Source organism: Lipotes vexillifer, unplaced genomic scaffold (assembly GCF_000442215.2).
Source record: "Lipotes vexillifer unplaced genomic scaffold, Lipotes_vexillifer_v1.1 scaffold91, whole genome shotgun sequence".
NCBI lineage: Eukaryota > Metazoa > Chordata > Mammalia > Artiodactyla > Lipotidae > Lipotes > Lipotes vexillifer.
In genome coordinates, this window is record NW_006777583.1 from 4612703 (window position 1) to 4635324 (window position 22622).

The window sequence follows — 22622 nt, forward strand, 5'->3', positions numbered from 1 at the left end:
AGGGAGAGAGAGTGTGTGTGTGTGTGTGTGTGTGTGTGTGTGTGTGTGTGTGTGTGTGTTAGGGATGGGGGTACTGTGGAGAAGAAAACTGTTATCTGGAAGTAGATGCACAATACAGGTCCATGCTCAGTATGGTAGACTGACTAATGCCCCCCAGTGATATCCAGGTCCTAACCCCTGAACATGGGTATGCTACCTTATATGGCAAAAAGGACTCTGCAAATGTGACGGAAGTTAAGGATCTTGAAACGGGGAGATCATCCTGGATGGGGTGTACCCTAAGTGTAACCACAAGTGTCCCTATAAAAGGGGGGCAGAGGGAGATTAAACTACAATCAAAGAGGAGGCATCGTGACTATGGAAGCAGAGACTAAAGTGATGAGACAAGATGTCAAAGAATGTCAGCAGCCACCAGAAGCTGAAAGAGACAAAGGAACAGATTATCCCCTGGAGCCTCCAGAAAAAACCTGCTCTGCTGACATCTTGATTTGAAGCCCTGTAAGATGCAGTTCAGACTTCTGGCCTCTGGAACTGTAAGAGAATAAATTTGTGTTGTTTTATACCCCTAAGTTTATTAAAATATTATAACATCAATAGAACCAATATAGTCACAAAGGTAATTACTTTCCTCGAGAAATGAAAAGTCAGTATTTTTCCATAAAGGAAAAAACAACAACAAAAAAAACCCCACCACTTTCCATTGGCGTTATCTGCTGTCAACTCCAAACAATTTGAAAATACTTATATTTCCAACTTATTACAACTTGACCTAGTGATTTTTATTAATTCCATCTCTTTAAATAGATTGTTTCTAATATGCCTCATCCTGTAACTTTCCTTTTGGTGTTACAAATCTTGGCTGTATTCTCTGGCAAAGGAAAAGTGAGCATTCTCTCTAGAAAATGCAAGGCAGCTATCACATTAAAAGGGTCACTGTCAAAAAATATAAATAAATAAATAAAAGGGTCACACTGTAAGAACTATTTAGTCTTCAGAATTTTTCCCAATGGAAAAAAAAAGGGAGATCTATGTTAGTCATGAGTGAATTAAAACAAAAGTAAAACAAATTTATCATAACCTTTTAGAATAATTTCTATTCAGCAACTATCAATCTTATTTCCCCTTCAATGACCTACTACTTTCAATTTCTCTTTCATGAGAAGCTGGCCATGACTTCAGGTATTATTACATCATTAAATATAAAGCCTCTAAGAGAAAGTATATAATCTTTAAAACTATCTACTAAGAAATAAAGACACATTTAATTGTTACTCTCCAAAATAATTGTTCGGATTTTTTAAAGCAAACTGGCACAATTCAAAATAAAAATACTCTTTACTTTGCCCAAATGACCAGATTTTGAAAATGACAATTTCTGAAGTAAGCCTGGTCTCTGAGTAGCCAAACACAGTCATTACAAAGTCTATTCTTTAAGCTAAAATTCACTTATCAACATTTACCCCTGAGAGGTTCTGTCTAAACAATTTTAAAACACCAGTTCTAAAAACCTGGATTAAAAGTAGGATGTTAGAATAGTGTTAGAGGCAGACATAAAAACAGCAAGAAAAGACAGGTAACATTCTGACAATAAGTACAGTAAGAAAAAGCAGGCACAAGAACTCAACTAGAATATCCTTTTGGGGCTAAATAGGATTAGGTCAATGATTCCTACAAGCTTCAAAAAACTTCGAGAATGTTACATCACTATATATATTAAAGTACAATTTAAGAATTCCTTCTCATAATAATGATCTGAATTCATCAAGAAAAGATTAAATTCTGTTCCTTATGCCCTGGTTGAAGAAGGTTATGAAAATAACCTTCTTTATCGAAGGCATGTAAGAGTACGAGAATATTAAGGCACATTCAAATAAGAGAAAGATTTCCACCTGAAATTGCTGAAAGTTTGCCACCTAAAGTGGAATGCTTCAGTTATGTGGATAATTAATGTACACAGAATACCACAGTCATAAAAATATCACAGCTGGGAGGCACTGGCTCTCTTTTTACAACCTACCCCAGTTCTTCCAGTTGCAGGTTAAAGGAGATGTTACTGACTCTGGTTCTGTTTGCTATGCTTTACTTATGTTTTAACTTATTGTTCCCATAAGGTTTTAAAGCTCGTTTTTAAGCATTCTCTTAGTATCTATTTGTATATACCAAATAATTTGAAAGAATCTATGTGCTCTGAAATGTGTAATTTAAGATGGTCAACAAACATACAGCTAAAGTAGAAAGCTAAGTAAACAGGTACACAAATAAGTACACCATTTTACTCTTAAACACCACATGAAAAAGGTAAAGTGAGGTAGATTCAAGGGAGTTGAATGCTTAGACGAAATCAGGCCAAGTAAAGTTTAATACTTCTCTTCTGGATTAAGGAGTAGAGATATTCTAAAAGAATCATGGAATCAAATGAATATATGTGAACTTTTACATTATGAGTCTCAAGAGGAAAAGTAGTTTCAATCCTAGCGAAGTAGGAAAATCTAATTCTTCCAAAACACATGAACATTTTCCCCTAAAACTGTACTATCATAAAAGAATCACTAGGATAAACAGAATCATAACATTTGATAATCATGGCCTAGAAGGGTACAATGTGCCTATTTAGTTTTCGTGACAAATGGACTCCAGGCTAAGCAGGTGTTGGAGAACAGCAGTTGAGTTAAAAAGAAAAAGAAAACAGTATATTAAGTAGCATTTAGACTGCAGAATTAGGACAAAGAACACATGAAGAAACTTGATTAACATCAAACTGTAGCAGAAGTACACATTCTAAATTCAGCCTTCCCAGCTTTGGGATGCAGAGTGGAATACAGCGTAACTAACTCATCGAATATGTACTGAACAACTACAATATTCAAGGGTATATGGAGTATGACATAAATAAGACACTATCAGCTTACAACCTAGCAGAGAAGGTAAACAGAAGTAAATGGTACGAACCAAGTATTACGGGAATATAGAAAAGGGAGAAATTGCTTAGGGCTAGGGGGGACAAGAAACAATGAAAGATTTTACAAAGAATGTGACAGTGAAACTAAGCATAGAAAGATGGGTAAAGTTTGAAGTTTAAGGAAAGGGAAATGAAGATAAGTAAAGGGGAAGCATTTCAAGTATAGGAAAAAGAACATTAGTAAAGCCCAGGGGTGAGAAGGCGTGTAAGAACATTTGGAGAATACATTTTCTCTGCAACCTAGAGCACACGGAAGGGATCTCTCACATTACAAAGCTAGGCTGGCACTGGACCATGGAGAACTAAACTAAGAGATTTAAATATGGGCAGAATGGTACTGCTGAACAAGCATAGGGTTTCAAGACACTTACCTGATATGTGAGCCTAGGAGTTAAGTTACTTACCTTCTCTGAGTAAAACGACAATAATCACTGTGGTGGTTTTATACTGTGTTAACGTGGCTAAGCGAGAACTGTTTCCCAGAATCCCCTTCTTTATATGGTCTGAAGCTAGAGAAATATGTGTGAGATCTCTAAGGTGGAAGCAGTAGCCATTGCCCTGCTTGTGGGCACAGAAGGTAAGAGACAAGGGTAGAGGTGCTGCGAGAGTCTAGCTTGCCCTTATTCTCCCATATACTTGGAATCCAAGTTCTTTTTACTTCTTGCTCTAGTGACACCAGGCCCACGAATGGATGTACGAACAACAGCCTTCCAGTTACATTCTGGCAGCTGGATGTGCCTGGCTCTCCAGATTCCCCTGCAAGGTCTCACTTGTCCACCTGTGCCAGTGCCTCAGGAGAGCTTGTCAGTGACTCTTTCCTGATCCACCTACTACCCCTTTCAGGGCCTTACTTCTCCATCTTCTTCCACAACCATGTAAAATCTTACTCCTACAATAAATTCCTGGTCTTTAATATTCATAGTGATTTTGCTTCTGATTGAATCTAACTAATACAAAGATGTCCACTCTCGGAGGGCTAGTGTGAGGATTAAGTGAGAATAACTGTTAGCTGGCACAGAGCAGCTGCTTAATAAATAAATTCTTTTCCTTTTACGTCCATAAAAGGTTATAAACTGGTGACTAATGGAGGACTGGTGTGACTGGCAAGTTAAGAAGAACAACAACAAAAAACAGAACAGGAGATTAAACACCCCAAATTCTGGATTTCTGGCTCTCTGAAAAATCAGTAGATCAGAATAGTTCCACATTCCTGAATAGCAAAAACAGACTTGGAAGGAAGGAAAGAGCAGAATGATGGTTTTTAAAAATGTGCAGCTTGAGAGATATAAAGGTAGCTAGCTATGCCTGGCAGGCACACAGAAAGGCGGTATGCAGCTCAGAAGCAACAGTATAGATTTGGAAACGAAGTGTGGGTGCCATCACCCCAGGGATGATTGACAGAGAACCATCTGTTAGTTCATTTAACTATGTGCCACATGTTACAAGTGTGGGAGATAAAACAGTGAATAAAATAGGCCAAAACCTCTGATCTCATGAGGCATATATTATGTGGAGACAGACAATAAACAAATAAATAAAATAAAAATGATATGGAGAAAAATAAAGCCAGAAAGGGGGACAGAGAATGGGGTATGCATCTGTGGTTGGTTTGCAATTCTAAACAAGAGGTGTGTTTGTGGGTGGTTTGCAATTTTAAAAAGGGGGCTTTTCCAAAAATATCATTTGAGCCAATACCTGAAGGATGTGAAGTGAAGCCAGGTGTTTGCTAGGGATGGGAGTGGAGGATTCTATATAGAAGGAATAGCAAGTATAAGAGTCCTGATATTTAGAAAGATGAATGATCCAAAGAAAAGAAGAAAGTTGGACTAAGATAAAGAGGTGAGAGGAAGAAACAAAAATAGTGAAGGAGCCAGAAACAACTGTCAGGAAGAAGGACAAGAGGAATTGATACTTCAAGAAAGAAGGGGGAGAGGCTAACAGCTTCATTTGCTTCAATAAATAGAAGATGAGGAATGAGAAAAAGACACTGGATTTGAAATGTAGACCATTTATGACTTTAAAAGAAATATTTCATTTAAGTTGCTGAATCTTACACAGAAAAATTAAAGAACAAGCCATTTGTGTAGAAGGGCAAATAGTATACCTGGACCACTACTCTAAAAAGATTAATAAAGGGAGAAAGAGGGAGAATACCATGACTTCAGAGTGCCCAATCTGCAGGACTACTTTTTAGAAAGAGGTTTCTCTTGCCAGTGTAGACAGTGATAAGATAGGGAAGGGAGGCTATACCAAACCCTTCTAGAGTAGTACTTCTCAGCCTATCTAACCTCATAGCACACAAGAACATTAAAACGTCTGACATTTGCAGGACACACAGCGGTGACCTGAGGAGCGAGCTCCTGGCACCTAAACGGGAGCTCTAGACCCTTGGTCTTGGCTGCTCCAAAGGCTCAGGCAGCAATAGCTTGGCATGCCTATAGCCCATTTGCAGCACGCCCTGTACTGTGGCACCCTGAGTAGGAAGCCCTCCTCTCGGGCTTTAGACCTTAAATCTACCAAGACAAAAAGAGTGTAAAAGGAAGATGTAAGCTTTTGGGCATGAACCACAGCCCATCAATGATGATCTTGCTGGGTGTGATCCTACTCGAGTCATACTGACTCCAAATCACTACTTGTGTGACTCAGCAAGACTTTTTTTCCATCAGAGCGTATCATGTTTGAGCGGCCCTCTCTGTTTCATATCCTAGAGAACGTAATCCCATTTTCTGGGGAACAACAGTGTTTGTTCCACAGGTCTCCTGCACTGCGAAGTATCTCCTCCGCCTGAGTGCCCAATAACATCCTTTACGATAGTGAGCCCAGACCTCGTCTTCTCAGAAATTCTTATAGATGCCAGTTTTCCTCTTTGTGCAATTACAAGTATATCCCTCCTTACCAAGTGGTGATGACCAGTGACATAATTGCTACTGCCACCCCCAATCTCATATAGACATACACAAGAATTATGATGTCCTAATTATAGTATGGCTTCAGAGGAAAATCCAAGACAGTTTTCGATACGCCCCTTAGTGACACGTATACTCTACAAATACCACCGAAGGAGGGAGTGAAAATGTCAGAGAGGGAAGAGATACCTGATAGGGCAGGTCCTAGGGAAAGCACAAGGAATGTGTTTTAAAAAAATGTTTATACATGGTTTACAGTTTACAAACCAGTTTCCCTCATATCTCTAAAAATAATTTTAAAGAAAGATATAATTATTTCTACTCTGTTGATGAGGAAATCCTCAGAGAGATTAAGTAAGGGGCCTAAGCCACATAGCTAGTGTTAGGGCTGAGACCTGACTACTGATGTGTTCTTTCTACTCTATCATGCTAGCAGAGGGATGGACACACAGGTAAGCGCAAAAACACTGCTGTGATGAAGAGGAAACAAGGAATTCACTCAGAGAGCCTCCCTGATCTGGGCTCTTTAAAAAAAAAAAAAAAAAAAGGAGCAAGGAAGTACATTTACTTCTACATGATATATTCCACTTGAAAGAGTTCAGGCTATTGATGTTTTGACAAACTAAGTGACTATTGCTCACTCTGGTTCTGCCAAAATTGAGGAAAAGTGTGAAAGGAGAGACTGTATTAATGTACGTAGTGAACATATGCTATGTGGCAAAATGTTTTATCACTATGACTTAGGACAATTATTAAGGAAGGTAAAAAAATTTTTTTCTTCACAAATTCATTGATTCATGTTTAAGATTCTGTATCTAGCTTTTTAGTATTACACCAAAGAAGAAAACGTGCTGTTTTCTAACAATATTTTAAATCATCCCAAGATGTTTTCATGCAACTAACAGCTGAAATGATCACCAGAAAGTACTGTTTGAACATTCTGGTCTGAATAATCTCTGAATGGTTACTGACCTAGGAGAGGCTCGAGTTGGCACAGCAGTGTCAACAGAGAGAAGTAGGAAAGAAGACAGTCAGGCTGCACCAAGAGTTGAGACAGACTTCTGAGGTCCTACATGTTGAAGATACCATGATGTTATTTGAAGGAACAAAAGAAACTACATGTCCATTTATTTTAAGATGCCTTACCATGAGATTCAAGTCCAGCTCCCTGTGCCAACCCATTGTCATAGGACTGAAAAAGAAAAATATGTTCAGTTTAATAGGGAAATAATAATAAATAAGTTGTCATTATGCTAATTTTTTGTCTCTTGATCTAATTTTAGCTCTCCTTTATATTTTTCAAAATATGCACTCTTTCCCACAATGAAATAGATCTAGGCATTTTCAAGTACCTGCTCTTGTCTTATTCACCAAGCCAAATCAGTAAATGTATGCACTAGGCATATTCTGAGAATAGACTGTTCAAAGATGACACCTACATATTTAATTTCTACCCAATAAGAAGCCCCAACCTTTATTCCTCTCCCACTTTCAAGAATATATGAATTTAAGGAAAATGTAAGGATTTTATACTCCTATAACATTATAAACACAAAACAAATCTATTTTGAGGCTCTTAGGTAGCCAATGATAATGGTGCCTGACTAAATTTGAATCTCCCCACATATCCCACAAAATCAAAACAGGATAAGAACAATACAACTACATAAAACTGAAACCTTGTCAAAGCTAGAAGACATGCTCAAGCTTCAAATTTCCTGTCTATAGAAAAAGAAACATCAAAACCCACACTCCTGACATACTTTTGCAGAGAGCAAGGGCAATCTGTGAAAACTTGTGAGGAAGAGAGAGGAGGGGTGCTAATGGCAGGTCTGAGATTACCTAAAATCACTAGCTTAAATCACTAGGAAAAGCCTGAGTGTGAAATACAGGCAACCCTTGCTTTGCACAGTTCCAATATACACAAATTCCAGGTACCCCAGCTTAGTTAAGTAACATAGTATGGTTCAAATTTCAGTAATAACAATATATTAACAGTTAGCAACTGCATAAAGTACAAACTTGCTGCTAGCTCCTCGGTCCACAAACCATCACATACATAATAGATGTGTATCACAATCAGTGACCAATCACGTCACCTTTTTCAAAGTATGTAGTAATTGGTCACTGTACACGTTTTTCAGTTCACACAGACAGCAATGTATGTGGCTGTGCTGTCTCTTTGTCTTTTAGCGATAAACCCACATGATGTTTTAAAAACATAATAAAAAAAGGAGACTGGCTACCAAAGATGAAAGTGCAGTAAAGAAATGAAAAGCAGTAACACTGAAAGTGAAACTGAGATCAAACAGAGTAATAAAAGAAACAGCTATCATGACAGTGCTGGCTGAATGAGACTAGATGTGCAGTCAGAAAAATCAAGTGAAGGCGAAATATCTACATAAATGAGGAAAGTGGCTCTGATGAAAAAGATGGAGATGTTCTAGAGAAGAGATACTGGCAAAAACTTCACATAAAAGGAACTCTCAGATATTTCACAACAATGAAAATGCAAAGGACAGAATGTTGGAAGCTGATACAAACTTAGAAAGGAGTATGATCATTTACCAAGACAGAAAAGATGCCTGCTCCATATTATAAATTATATAATGAGAAGACAAACAGTGCTGTTCAAACTACTATTGATGTTTTTACACAGGAAACACTTTAATTTTCAATATTGCTAATGTTTTAAATTATGATGTACTAATAAATAAACATTGGTTTTACCATTTAAAAATTCTGTGTACGTTTATAACAGTAATAGTTTTTAATGTTTTGGCAAAAAATTATAAAGGTCACAGAACAAGTGTCATTTTTCCCAATGATGATTAAAATCATTGTGCATCATTTCAGCCTGCAAGACCATCATTACAGTCTGGCACTACCAGGCAAAGCGAGGATGCCTGTACTGTAGGAGCTCTGGTAACACTGAACAGTGACTACAGAGAAGAGACCGAGGAGAGTGTGCAAGTCAAGGTGGCAGCATTCAATGGGCATAAGTCTGGTGAAGACAGTTAAAAAAGGAAGGGAGAAGACCCACTGAAGACCAAATGAATGAAAACTTCAAAGAGCAAAATGTAAAACCCCAGAAAACAAGAGAACCTTTCTCCTACCAGAAAATCACAGAACTCACAAACCTTCCCCAATCACTAAACAAACAAACAAAAAGACACTCTAAATTAAAGAAATCATACTTTGTTTCTCTGCATTGAAAAGAGGGCACTCTTAAACTAGGAATTCTTATAAGAAAAAAAAATCCACTAATGACTAAACAGAAAAAGACAAATCTACACCAAGTAACTCTGAAATGAAAACACAACAATCAGAATGAAAACATCCCATATAGGAAAATCTGCCTTCACCTCCAAAAAATGGTGATAAAGCAAAGGAAAACTGTAATACAGCACCCCAAACTCAATTGCATATCCTCAAATAAGCATTTGGGAATGTGAAAAGAGATTTAACGTTAAAAAATGAAAAGGATAAACAGTAGGAAGAAATAAAAATTAAATGATTTCAGGAAAACACAGTAAGGGACATTTAAGAAAGGCTGAAAACAGCAAAGAGAATAAAAATGAGATAAAGAAGTAAAAAGGATCAGAGAGAAAGTGGTTGAAATGAAAGATAAGCAAAGAAAGAAAACACACAAAATTGGAATACCTAAAGGAAAAGGAAAAATAATGGACTACAAGTAGGGGTCAGCAAACTGGGGACTACAGGTTAAATTTGGCCTGTGGCCTGGTTTTGTACAGTCCTAAAGTTAAGAAAATGGTCAAACTCATTCCTAATAAAATAAATGCAAATTAAAAACACTGAGATACCATTTTTCACCCATCACATTGGTAAAAATAAAAACTGTGTGAAAACACATTCTATTGCTGAGACTGTGTGGACACAGGTACTCTCATACACTGGTGGGAATATAAATTGGTTCATACGTTTTGTAGAGAAAATGGGCAATATCTGATAAACTTTATGTATGCATTTACTTTTTTTATACAGCAGGTTCTTATTAGTTATCTATTTTATACATATTGGTGTATATATGTCATTTCCAATCTCCCAATTCACCATACCCCCTGCTTTCCCCCCTTGGTGTCCATACTTTTGTCCTCTACATCTGTGTCCCTATTTCTGCCTTGCAAACCGGTTCATCGGTACCATTTTTCTAGATTCCACATATATGGGTTAATATACAATATTTATTTTTCTCTTTCTGACTTCACTCTGCATGACAGTCTCTAGGTCCATCCATGTCTCTGCAAATGACCCAATTTCGTCCCTTTTTTATGGCTGAGTAATATTCCATTGTATGCATGTACCACATCTTCTTAATCCATTCGTCTGTCGATGGGCATTTAGGCTGCTTCCATAACCTGGCTATTGTAAACAGTGCTGCAATGAACACTGGGATGCACGTGTCTTTTTGAATTATAGCTATCTCCGGGTATATGCCCAGCAGTGGGATTGCTGGGTCATATAGTGATTCTTTTTTTTTTCCTTTATGTTTGTTTTATTTTTTCATTTTGAAAAAAGCATAACATATGCTTTTAAAAAATTATTAAAATAAAACCCTAGAAAAGCATAACATTTTTTAAAATTTATTTTATCAAAGGTATATACATTCATCATTTAGAAAGTTAAATGGTACTGAAAAATTTATAACAAAAATTTATAACAAAACAGTGATTCCCTGCATCATTCCTCACACTCCTCCAGTACCCTTTTCCAGAGGCAACCACTTTTCAGTATTTGGCCACTTCTTCTGGAGTATACATCTTGGTGCTTCCAAATAATATGCCTAGATCATACTGTTTTAAATTGTGACTTTTAGACATATTCTATCATTTATTATGGTAGATAAGCATCCAACTCTCTTACACCCCATTCCCCTCTGTTCCTGTGCCCCATGCTCCGAGGATACTACACTTTGCTTAAATCAACTTCTGTGATTATGTAACTTGTCTACGAAAATACAATTCACAGTTGAGCATTGTGGACTATGGTTGTTTATTTTCTTATTTTTCCTGAAATTAACTGTTACCTTTTCCCCCATTTGTGTGTTTTACTTTGTACTGACTGTCTAATAGACACACCTTCTGATAGACAGTCAACCACTATTAGACACCTACCAGTGTCTTTCTCTTGAACAGAGCCCCCCACTCCTCCATCCTTGTCCTATATGGGTTGAGTGCTCTCCACACTGTTGCAGAGCTGTCATCTGGGGACTTCCCTTCACTATCAACCTTGGAATTTCCTATGTTTTTCACCTGAACTGGATTTCTTATCTCTTCCTCTTTCTTGGTTTACTCTTTTGTTTTGGTGGAGAACATCCTCTAGGAGTCAAAGCAAAGAAGGATCTTTCCTTTGTCCCACTGTTGTGAAATTTCACAATAATGTTCCTGGGTTTGAGCCTATTTTCATCCATTATAATGGGCCCTCAGTGTTCCTTTCAGGATATCTGGAAACTCAGATCTTTCCCTTCTGAGAAATCTTCTTGAACTTTTTTTTAACATCTTTATTGGAGTATAACTGCTTTACAGTGTTGTGTGAGTTTCTGCTGTATAACAAGGTGAATCAGCTATACGTATACATATATCACCATATCCCCTCCCTCTAGCCTCCCTCCCACCCTCCCTATCCGACCCCTCTAGGTGGTCATAAAGCACTGAGCTGCTCTCGCTGTGCTATGCAGCTGCTTCCCACTAGCTATTTTACATTTGGTAGCGTATATATGTCAATGCTACTCTCTCACGTCGCCCCAGCTTACCCTTCCCCCTACCCATGTCCTCAACTCCATTCTCTATATCTGCAACTTTATTCCTGTCCTGCCCCTAGGTTCATAAGAAACATTTTTTTTTTTAGATTCCATATATATGTGTTAGCATATGGTAGTTGTTTTTCTCTTTCTGACTTACTTCACTCTGTATGACAGACTCTAGGTCCATCTACCTCACTACAAATAACTCAATTTCATTTCTTTTTATGGCTGAGTAATATTCCATTGTATGTATGTGCCACATCTGCTTCATCCATTCATCAGCCAACGGACACTGAGGTTGCTTCCATGTCCTGGCTATTGTAAATAGTGCTGCAATGAACATTGGGGAACATGTCTCTTTTTGAATTATGGTTTTCTCAGGGTATGTGCCCAGTAGTGGATTTGCTGGATCATATGGTAGTTCTATTTTTAGTTTTCTAAGGAACCTCCATACTATTCTCCATAGTGGCTGTATCAGTTTACATTCCCACCAACAGTGCAAGAGGGCTCCCTTTTCTCCACACCCTCTCCAGCATTTATTGTTTGTAGACTTTTTCATGATGGCCATTCTGACCGGTGTGAGGTGATACCTCAATGTAGTTTTGATTTGCATTTCTCTAATGATTAGTGATGTTGAGCAGCTTTTCATGTGCCTCTTGGCCATCTGTATGTCTTCTATGGAGAAATGTCTATTTAGGTCTTAAGCCCATTTTTTGATTGGGGTGTTGGTTTTTGTAATATTGAGCTGCATGAGCTGTTTATATATTTTGCAGATTAATCGTTTGTCCATTGCTTCATTTGCAAATATGTTCTCCCATTCTGAGGGTTGTCTTTTCGTCTTGTTTATAGTTTCCTTTGCTGTGTAAAAGCTTTTAAGTTTCATTAGGTCCCATTTGTTTATTTTCGTTTTTATTTCCATTACTCTAGGAGGTGGGTGATAAAAGACCTTGCTGTGATTTATGTTGAAGTGTTCTTCCTATGTTTTCCTCTAAGAGTTTTATAGTGTCTGGCCTTACATTTAGGTCTTTAATCCATTTTGAGTTTATTTTTGTGTATGGTGTTAGGGAGTGTTCTAATTTCATTTTTTTACATGTAGCTGTCCAGTTTCCCCAGCACCACTTACTGAAGAAATTGTCTTTTCTCCATTGTATAGCCTTGCTTCCTTTGTCATAGATTAGTTGACCATAGGTGCATGGGTTAATCTCTGGGCTTTCTATCCTGTTCCATTGATCTATATTTCTGTTTTTGTGCCAGTACCATACTGTCTTGATTACTGTACCTTTGTGGTATAGTCTGAAGTCAGGGAGTCTGATTCCTCCAGCTTTGTTTATTTCCCTCGAGATTTGCTTTGGCTGCTCAGGGTCTTTTGTGTCTCCATACAAATTTTAAGATTTTTTGTTCTAGTTCTGCAAAAAATGCCATTGGTAGTTTGATAGGGATTGTACTGAATCTGAAGATTGCTTTGGGTAGTATAGTCATTTTCACAATATTGATTCTTCCAATCCAAGAACATGGTATATCTCTCCATCTGTCTGTGACATCTTTGATTCATCACTGTCTTATAGTTTTCTGAGTACAGGTCTTTTACCTCCTTAGGTAAGTTTATTCCTAGGTATTTAATTTTTTTTGGTTGCAATGGTGAATGGGATCGCTTCCTTAAATTCTCTTTCTGATCTTTCGTTTCAGTGTCTAGGAATGCAAGAGATTTCTGTGCATTAATTTTGTATCTTGCAACTCCACCAAATTCATTGATTAGCTCTAGCAGTTTTCTGCTGGCATCTTTAGGATTTTCTGTGTATAGTATCATGTCATCTGCAAACAGTGACAGTTTTACCTCTTTTCCGATTTGGATTCCTTTTCTTTCTTTTTCTTCTCTGATTGCTGTGGTTAGGACTTCCAAAACTATGTTGAATAATAGTGGTGAGAGTGGACATCCTTGTCTTGTTCCTGATCTTAGAGGAAATGCTTTCAGTTTTTCACCACTGAGAATGTTTGCTGTGGGTTTGTCATATATGGCCTTTATTATGTTGAGGTACGTTCCCTCTATAACCACTTTCTGAAGAGTTTTTATCCTAAATGGTGTTGAATTTTGTCAAAAACTTTTTCTGTATCTATTGAGATGATCATACGGCTTTTATTCTTCAATCTGTTAATATGGTGTATCACATTGATTGATTTGTGTATGCTAAAGAATCCTTGCAACCCTGGGATAAATCCCACTGGATCATGGTGTATGATCCTTTTAATGTGTTGTTGGATTCTGTTTGCTAGTATTTTGTTGAGGAGTTTTGCATCTATATTCCTCATTGATATTGGTCTGTAAATGTTTTTGGTAGATCTCTGTCTGGTTTTGGTATCAGGGTGATGGTGGCCTAGTAGAATGAGTTTGGGAGTGTTCCTTCCTCTGCAATGTTTTGGAAGAGTTTGAGAAGGATGGGTGTTAGCTCTTCTCTAAATGTTTGATAGAATTCACCTGTGAAGCCATCTGGTCCTGGACTTTTGTTTGTTGGAAGATTTTTAATCACAGTTTCAATTTCATTACTTGTGATTGTTCTGTTCATATTTTCTATTTCTTCCTAGTTCAGTCTTGGAAAGTTATACCTTTCTAAGAATTTGTCCATTTCTTCCAGGTTGTCCATTTTATCGGCACAGAGTTGGTTGTAGCAATCTTTTATGATGCTTTCTATTTCTGCAGTGTCTGTTGTAACTTCTTTTTCATTTCTCATTTTATTGATTTGTGTCCTCTCCCTCTGTTTCTTGATGAGTCTGGCTAAAGTTTTATTAAATTTGTTTACCTTCTCAAAGAACCAGCTTTCAGATTTATTGATCTTTGCTACTGTTTTCTTTGTTTCGATTTCATGTATTTCTGCTCTGATGTTTATGATTTCTTTCCTTCTACTAATTTCGGGTTTTGTTTGTTCTTCTTTCTCTAGTTCCTTTAGGTGTAAGGTTAGATTGTTTATAGGTTTTGGATCATCGTGTTTTTGTTGTCATTTGTGTCTAAATATTTTCTGATTTCCTCTTTGATTTCTTCAGTGATCTATTGGTTATTTAGTACATATTGTTTACCCTCCATGTGTTTTTTATGGTTTTCTTCCCTGTAATTTATTTCTAATCTCATAGCATTGTGGTTGGAAAAGATGCTTGATATGATTTCAATTTTCTTAAATTTACCGAGGCTTTATTTGTGACCCAAGATGTGATCTACCCTTGAGAATGCTCCATGTGCATTTGAGAAGAAAGTGTAACCTGCTGTTTTCAGATGGAATGTCCTATAGATATCAATTAAATCTATCTGGTATATTTTGTCATTTAAAGCTTGCGTTTCCCTATTGATTTTCTGTCTGGATGATCTGTCCATTAGTGTAACTGAGGTGTTAAAGTCCCCCACTATTATTGTGTTACTGTCGATTTCCTCTTTTATAGCTTTTAGCATCTGCCTTATGTATTGAGGTGCTCCTATGTTGGGTGCATATATGTTTATAATTGTTATTATCTTCTTCTTGGATTTTGGTCCCTTGATCATTAGGTAGTGTCCTTTCTTGTCTTTTGTAACATTCATTAATTTAAAGTCTATTTTATCTGATATAAATATTGCTACTCCAGCTTTCTATTGATTTCCACTGCACGCAGTATCTTTTTCCATCCTCTCACTTTCAGTCTGAATGTGTCCCTAGGTCTGATGTGAGTCTTTTGTAGACAGCATATATATGGATCTTGTTCTTCTATCCATTCAGTGAGCCTGTGTCTTTTGGTTGGAGTATTTAATCCATTCACATTTAAGGTAATTATCAATATGTATATTCCTATTTTCTTAATTGTTTTGGGTTTGTTTTTGTATGTCCTTTTTTTCTCTTGTGTTTCCCACTTAGAGAAGTTCCTTTAGCATTTGTTGTAGAGCTGGTTTGGTGGTGCTGAATTCTCTTAGCTTTTGCTTGTCTGTAAAGCTTTTGATTTCTCCGTCAAATCTGAATGAGATCGTTGCCAGGTAGAGTAATCTTGATTGTTGGTTGTTCCCTTTCATCACTTTAAAATATCATGCCACTCCCTTCTGGCTTGTAGAGTTTCTGCTGAGAAATAAGCTGTTAATAACCTTATGGGAGTTCCCCTGTATGTTATTTGTCGTTTCTCCCTTGCTGCTTTTAATAGTTTTTGTTTGTCTTTAATTTATGGCAATTTGATTACTATGTGTCTCGGCATGTTTCTCCTTGGGTTTATCCTGCCTGGGACTCTCTGCGCTTCCTGGACTTGGGTGGCTATTTCCTTTCCCAATTTAGGGAAGTTCTAGACTATAATCTCTTCAAATATTTTCTTGGTCCTTTGTCTCTCTCTTCTCCTTCTGGGACCCCTATAATGCAAATGTTGGTGCATTTAATGTTGTTCCAGAGGTCTCTTAGGCTGTCTTCATTTATTTTCATTCCTTTTTCTTTATTCTGTTCCATGGCAATGAATTACACCGTTCCGTCTTCCAGGTCACTTATCTGTTCTTCTGCCTCAGTTATTCTGCTATTGATTCCTTCTAGTGTATTTTTCATTTCAGTTATTGTACTGTTCATCTCTGTTTGTTTGTTCTTTAATTCTTCTAGGTTGTTGTTAAACATTTCTTGCATCTTCTCAATCTTTGCCACCATTCTTTTTCTGAGGTCCTGGATCATCTTCACTCTCATTATTCTGAATTCTTTTTCTGGAAGGTTGCCTATCTCCACTTCATTTAGTTGTTTTTCTGGGGTCTTATCTTGTTCCTTCATCTGGTACACAGTACTCTGCCTTTTCATTTTGTCTATCTTTCTGTGTATGTGGTTTTCGTTCTGCAGGATGCAGGACTGTAGTTCTTGCTTCTGCTGTCTGCCCTGTGGTGGACGAGGCTATCTAAGAGACTTGTGCAGGCTTCCTGACGGGAGGGATTGGTGGTGGGTAGAGGTGGGTTTTGCTCTGATGAGCAGAGCTCAGTTAAAACTTCAACCCACTTGTCTGCTGATGGGTGGGACTGAGTTCCCTCCCTGTTGGTTGTTCGGCCTGAGGTGACCCAGCACTGGAGCCTACAGGCTCTTTGGTGGGGCTAATGGTTGGACTCCGGGAGGGCTCATGCCAAGGAGTACTTCCCAGAACTTCTGCTGCCAGTGTCCTTGTCCCCACGGCGAGCCACAGCCTCCCCCCACCTCTGCAGGAGACCCTCCAACACTAGCAGGTAGGTCTGGTTCAGTCTCCCATGGGTCACTGCCCCTTCCCCCTGGGTCCTGATGCACACACTACTTTGTGTGTATACTCCAAGAGTGGAGTCTCTGTTACCCCCAGTCCTGTCAAAGTCCTGGCATCAAATTCCGCTAGCCTTCAAAGTCTGATTCTCTGTGAATTCCTCCTTCCGTTGCTGGACCCGTATGTTGGGAAGTCTGACGTGGGGCTCAGAACCTTCACTCCAGTGGGTGGACTTCTGTGGTGTGATTGTTTTCCAGTTTGTGAGACACCCACCCAGCGGTTATGGGATTTGATTTTACTGTGATTGCGCCCCTCCTACTGTCTCATTGCAGTTTCTCCTTTGTCTTTGGACATGGGGTATCTTTTTTGGTGAGTTCCAGTGTCTTCCTGTCGATGACTGTTCAGCAGTTAGTTGTGATTCTGGTGCTCTCGCAAGAGGGAGTGAGTGCATGTCCTTCTACTCCGCCACCTTGAACCAATCCCCCCGTATGCATTTACTTTTTGATTAAGCAATTCCACTGCTAGGAATTTATTTTGAAGTTATATCCCCGACAATACATAAGCACACATGTAGAAGGTATGAATTTCAACATTGTTCGCATTTGGAAAATATGTAGTCTATATATAGAAGAGTTGGAAAAAGCTATGACATGTACACATGATGGAGTACTACAAAACTGTTAAAAAAGAAATGAGGAAAATTTCTATGACCTGATATAGAGTGGTTTTCAAGCTATATTGTTAAATGAAAAAAGCAAACTGCAAAAAAGTACTCTTTTGAGTAAGAAAGCAGAAATAAAAATGTACATATCTGTTCATCAAAAGGAAGTACAGGGAGGCCTAACCAAAAACTAATGAGAACGTTTACCTACAGAGTGAATGGGAACAAGGTGGTAAACATGGGAGTTAGGAAGGGGGTGGAAATAGAAGGAATAGGAAGTCCTGTGAGTTACACATCTCTGAATATAACTTTTTGTATAGTTATGACTTTCAGAACCGAGTTAATATTTCACATATTAAAGAAATAAAATCAACAAAGTTGGGGGGGAATCCTAAAATAGAATCCAAACAGAAACAAATAAACAACTTTATTTCAAATAAATTAACATAAACAAACCAAAGGTTGGGGGTGGAGGGAATAAAAGAAGTAACTCAAGTGTTTCTTAAATATAACAGTTTGACTATATACCTTTAGGCTCTAAACAAAAAGAACCAATGCATTCTGGATAATAGTAGACAGGTTTGTCACTGTCTGAGAAGGGAGTTACAAATGAAAAGAGGAAGGTTAAAATGAACCTAGTGGTATTGGATTAAAATTTGAGGTATTAGTGTGAACTCATGGTTTTTGACTGATAGATAGAGAAAAAGATATAGATGTGTATAAGTGTGTAAGGGGGATGTCTGTGTATACATATATACATTTCCTACCTCTGAGAGAGGGGCTAGAAGCAGTGATATCCCAGTACCAATAAGCACATTTTGTGCCCAAATCGTGGTTTCTAAACATCACCCTCCAATAAGAACTAGAACTCCTTGAAGAAATGACCAATTTCAGAACTGAGGCTGGGAAATTAAACTATGAACCTGGAATATCTTGTACCAGAAGACAAGGAGGTGCTCAAAGAATTAAGGGGACATACCAAAAGGGCACAAGGGGTTTTTGCTGGCTGAAGGGGTGAAGGGGTTTTTGCTGGCTGAATCTGGCACAGCATCAAAATAAATAATGACAGTTACAGATAATAATCCATTGAGTAAAACAAGAATCTAGAGTGCCTGTTTAAATTAAATAAATAAGTAAGTAGATAAAGGTGAAGGGAAAGCTTTTCATAACTGTAGAATTTTAACTGATAATTACAGAACGAATGATAGAGCTGGAAAATATCAATGCATACTAACACTAGTGGATAAAAGCTTGATGAGGGACAGGATATTTATACAGTCTCCAAGTATCTCACCATGAGTTACTAAATAATTACAAAGGGAAAAATGCTAACTTTACAGAGGAAAATCTGGCATACACCACCTTAACCAAGTGATTAAAGTTAACATCACCAATAATAGAGCAAATCAACATGTTGTACCTCCAAATACAATGCACTGAGAAGAACATGGTGTTATTTCTGCAATATTCATGCCAAAATGCATATCTCCCACCTTTGTCTATACCATAAATCTCCTTTCCTCTTAAAACTCCTTTTATGGGGCTTCCCTGGTGGCGCAGTGGTTGAGAATCTGCCTGCCAATGCAGACAACACAGGTTCGAGCCCTGGTCTGGGAAAATCCCACATGCCATGGAGCAACTGGGCCCGTGAGCCCCAATTACTGAGCCTGCGCGTCTGGAGCCTGTGCTCCGCAACAACAGAGGCCGCGATAGTGAGAGGCCTGCGCACCGCGATGAAGAGTGACCCCCACTTGCCACAACTAGAGAAAGCCCATGCACAGAAATGAAGACCCAACACAGCCATAAATAAATAAAAAAACAAACAAACAAAAAAAAACTCCTTTTATAAAGCAGAAACTAACACACCATTGTAAAGCAATTATACTCCAATAAAGATGTTAAAACTCCTTTAAAAGGTTTCGTCTTTCTGCCTCCACAGGCTTTTAAAAACCTGTGCTATTATAGATTCTATAAAATCTGATTCACATTCACACATTCAATTAAAAATAACTCCATTCATCTAAGAACTTACATTTTTGTTCTGAAATATGGACTAGTAAAAGTTGAATTAACAGCCTAAAATATTCTAATCTATAAAAATTTCATATTTAGGAAGTAAAATAGACCTGGGAAGCAGCACTTCTATTTCTCTGGTTGTATATGAGAGACTAAAAAGTAGAGCAAAGGATAGTTCTGGCTGAGACTAAACTAAGTTTTCCTTACTATTGTTGATAAAAAGACTAAATTGTATTGTGTGAAAGAATAAAATTTCTACTTGATATTCTCAAAATAAACCTTAGATTTAAAAAAAAAAACCCACATAAAAGTATTAAGAAACCAAAAGTGATCCAAAAATCTACTGTCAGCCCAGTCAATCTTGCTAGTCAAAATAGCTTAAGGAACTCACACCTCACAACCAATATAGGAATAATCTCACCAAGGGCACTGTAATTCTCCTTTATGCTTGGCTGTGACTTCCCAATGATCCCTACTAAGATAGGTTATCAACATTTACCTTTGAGATTTTACTATTTTTTGCTTCTAAGGCTGACCAATCTCTTTCTGCTAAAGACAGTTTCTTTGGATACAATCAGATTACATTTAAAATTTAATGGCTAAAGAGTCAAACTTTCCTTGAATATTATTCTTAAATGGCTATTCTGATATATGATGTACCCAGAAAGCAATCTTATTATCCTTATTTCCAAATTATTGCTAGAAGAGATGAGGCATGCCCCAGCCCCCATATATCAGCAGTAATAACTTAAAACAAAGAGTCAATTTATCAACATAACTCACCATACTTCTTCTAATATAGTTGATGGCTTTTTTCATATCCATGCCGGACCAGTTGTTGAGCATATAGCAAATACAGGAAGCACAATATACAAATCGCATGTCATTTTCACTGCCTTCAGGAACTGCACAAAAACTGAAAATAATAACTATATGATTTACTGTACTATAATTTATTTTTTTGTAGGGGGGTTAGTTAGAAACACCTACTTCATGTATTCACTCACAGAAAAAGCTATCACTAAATACAGATTTAAAAACCATATACTGCTTGTATTATTCAATAAAGGACTATTAATTTGAATAATATAAAACTATCTCTAAATCAACACTGTACTCCCAAGTTCAATTTCTGGGTAGCTTAACATACTACCACAGTTACTCTTTCCCAGATGCCACCACTCAGAGTAAGTTTCTTTGCTCTCAGCCATGGAAAGCTATGGTACAGTGGCTTGAGAATTAATAGCAGAAAAAGTAGCAGGGATCTACTGGGTAGTAAGAAATTCTCAAGCCCAAGTTCTGCTTATGTGAAATTTCTTCACAATGTAAATATAGATAACCATTAATTAACTGATCATATTGGGTTTTTTTTTTTTTTTGTGGTACGCAGGCTTCTCACCATTGTGGCCTCTCCCGTTGCGGAGCACAGGCTCCGGACGCGCAGGCCCAGCGGCCATGGCTCACGGGCCCAGCTGCTCCGCGACCCGTGGGATCCTCCCAGACCCGGGCACGAACCAGCGTCCCCTGCATTGGCAGGCGGACTCTCAACCACTGCGCCACCAGGGAAGCCCCGATCATATTGTTTTAATTTAATTTTCACATATTTAATTAGTTTTAGGGAAGTACATAATAGTTTGTATTTCATATCTATTCTTTTATTTATATGATATATATATTTTTTAATTTATTTATTTTTGGTTCCATTGGGTCTTTGTTGTGGTGCATGGGCTTCTCATTGCGGTGGCCTCTCCCGTTGTGGAGCACGGGCTCTAGGTGTGCAGGCTTCAGTAGCTGTGGCACGTGGCTCAGCAGTGGTAGCTCACAGACTCTAGAGCACAGGCTCAGTAGTTATGGCGCACAGGCCCAGCTGCTCCATGGCATGTGGGATCCTCCCGGACTAGGGCTCAAACCCGTGTCCCCTGCGTTGGCAGGTGGGTTCCTAACCACTGTGCCACCAGGAAAGCCCTATTCTTTTATTTATAAATAAGGATAAGATAGCAGTGACCAAAGACTATAATGAATTATTGAGAAATTAGTCACATGCACTTGCTGAGGTAAATATTTAGTTTTATAGTATTTCCAATTAATGTCAATTTACCTTATATGTTTCCACTAATTTCCACCTCATCAAAGGCAGTGTTTTTAAAATACTGACAGGAAAAGACACAGTAGTAGATGGAGTACAGATATAACAATGTGGCAGGATTTGTTTGCAAAGCCTTTTCTTTAGATAGCATCACTACAGCTTTAACACTTCCTAAACTTAAAAAAAATGTTTCACCTTAAAACTTTTTTTTTGTTAGACACACCACTCAAACCATCAAATATTAATGAACTCACTACTTTTTCTATCCTTTAATAATATCACAGAAACTACCTACACTAGAATATAATAATATTCACTGTTCATCCCTCTTTCCCCCATCACTACGTCTTAAGGCATAAAAGTTTAGATTAAATGTATGTCTGCGTCAAAATGTCCATTTTTTTTTACCTAGAATGTAAATTAAAGTAGATCCTAATCCTGAAACTATTAAACCATTTATTTATGGATCTATTATCACCTTTAAAAAAAAGAGAAAGGAACTAAGAAAGAATGGAATTGTTATTGTGATTACTTTTATTTTCATTCACGTAAGAAATATTTCACTGATTAGGCACCTAAACCGTATGTATACAGTGAACTTTAGGTGGTTCTAATAAGAGTTTATGATAAACTCTACAATTCTAGTATAGTATTATATCTATTTTTAATTACAAATGATTTTTCTTAAAAAAAAAAAAAGACAATTAACAAAGAATGACCCATACCTTCCATCTTCTAGCTGAAGGGCTCTCAAGCCTGCTAAGCAAGCTTCTTTATTTACTCGGCTTAGGTCATCTCCAAGAATAACTAAGCATGAAAGGCCAGTGTAGGTCATTGCTATGTGGCCACTATCATAAGGATGAGCTGTTCCAGGATTCTAGATTCAAAATTAATATGTTAATTAGAAAACTGAAATGAGATCTTATTTCATCATGCAATTTGATAAGAGGTTTCAGTAAACAGTAAAATTAAATGTTGTTTATACTGATTTGCATAGACATCTGATAGAGACAAACAAAACTCAATTTCGTGTA

General features: G+C 37.6%; 1 protein-coding gene across 1 annotated transcript in view; it reads right to left on the reverse strand.

The window, feature by feature from the left end:
* The window catches only part of PGGT1B (protein geranylgeranyltransferase type I subunit beta), a 56655-nt gene that overhangs the window by 10923 nt on the left and 23110 nt on the right, over window positions 1-22622 (reverse strand). Inside the window, exons 4-6 of the mRNA XM_007451209.1 lie at window positions 22314-22465; window positions 20286-20418; window positions 7012-7057 (exon numbers count right to left, since the gene is read on the reverse strand). Coding sequence (XP_007451271.1) covers window positions 7012-7057; window positions 20286-20418; window positions 22314-22465 — 331 coding nt within the window. The remainder of the gene's footprint in view (window positions 1-7011; window positions 7058-20285; window positions 20419-22313; window positions 22466-22622) is intronic.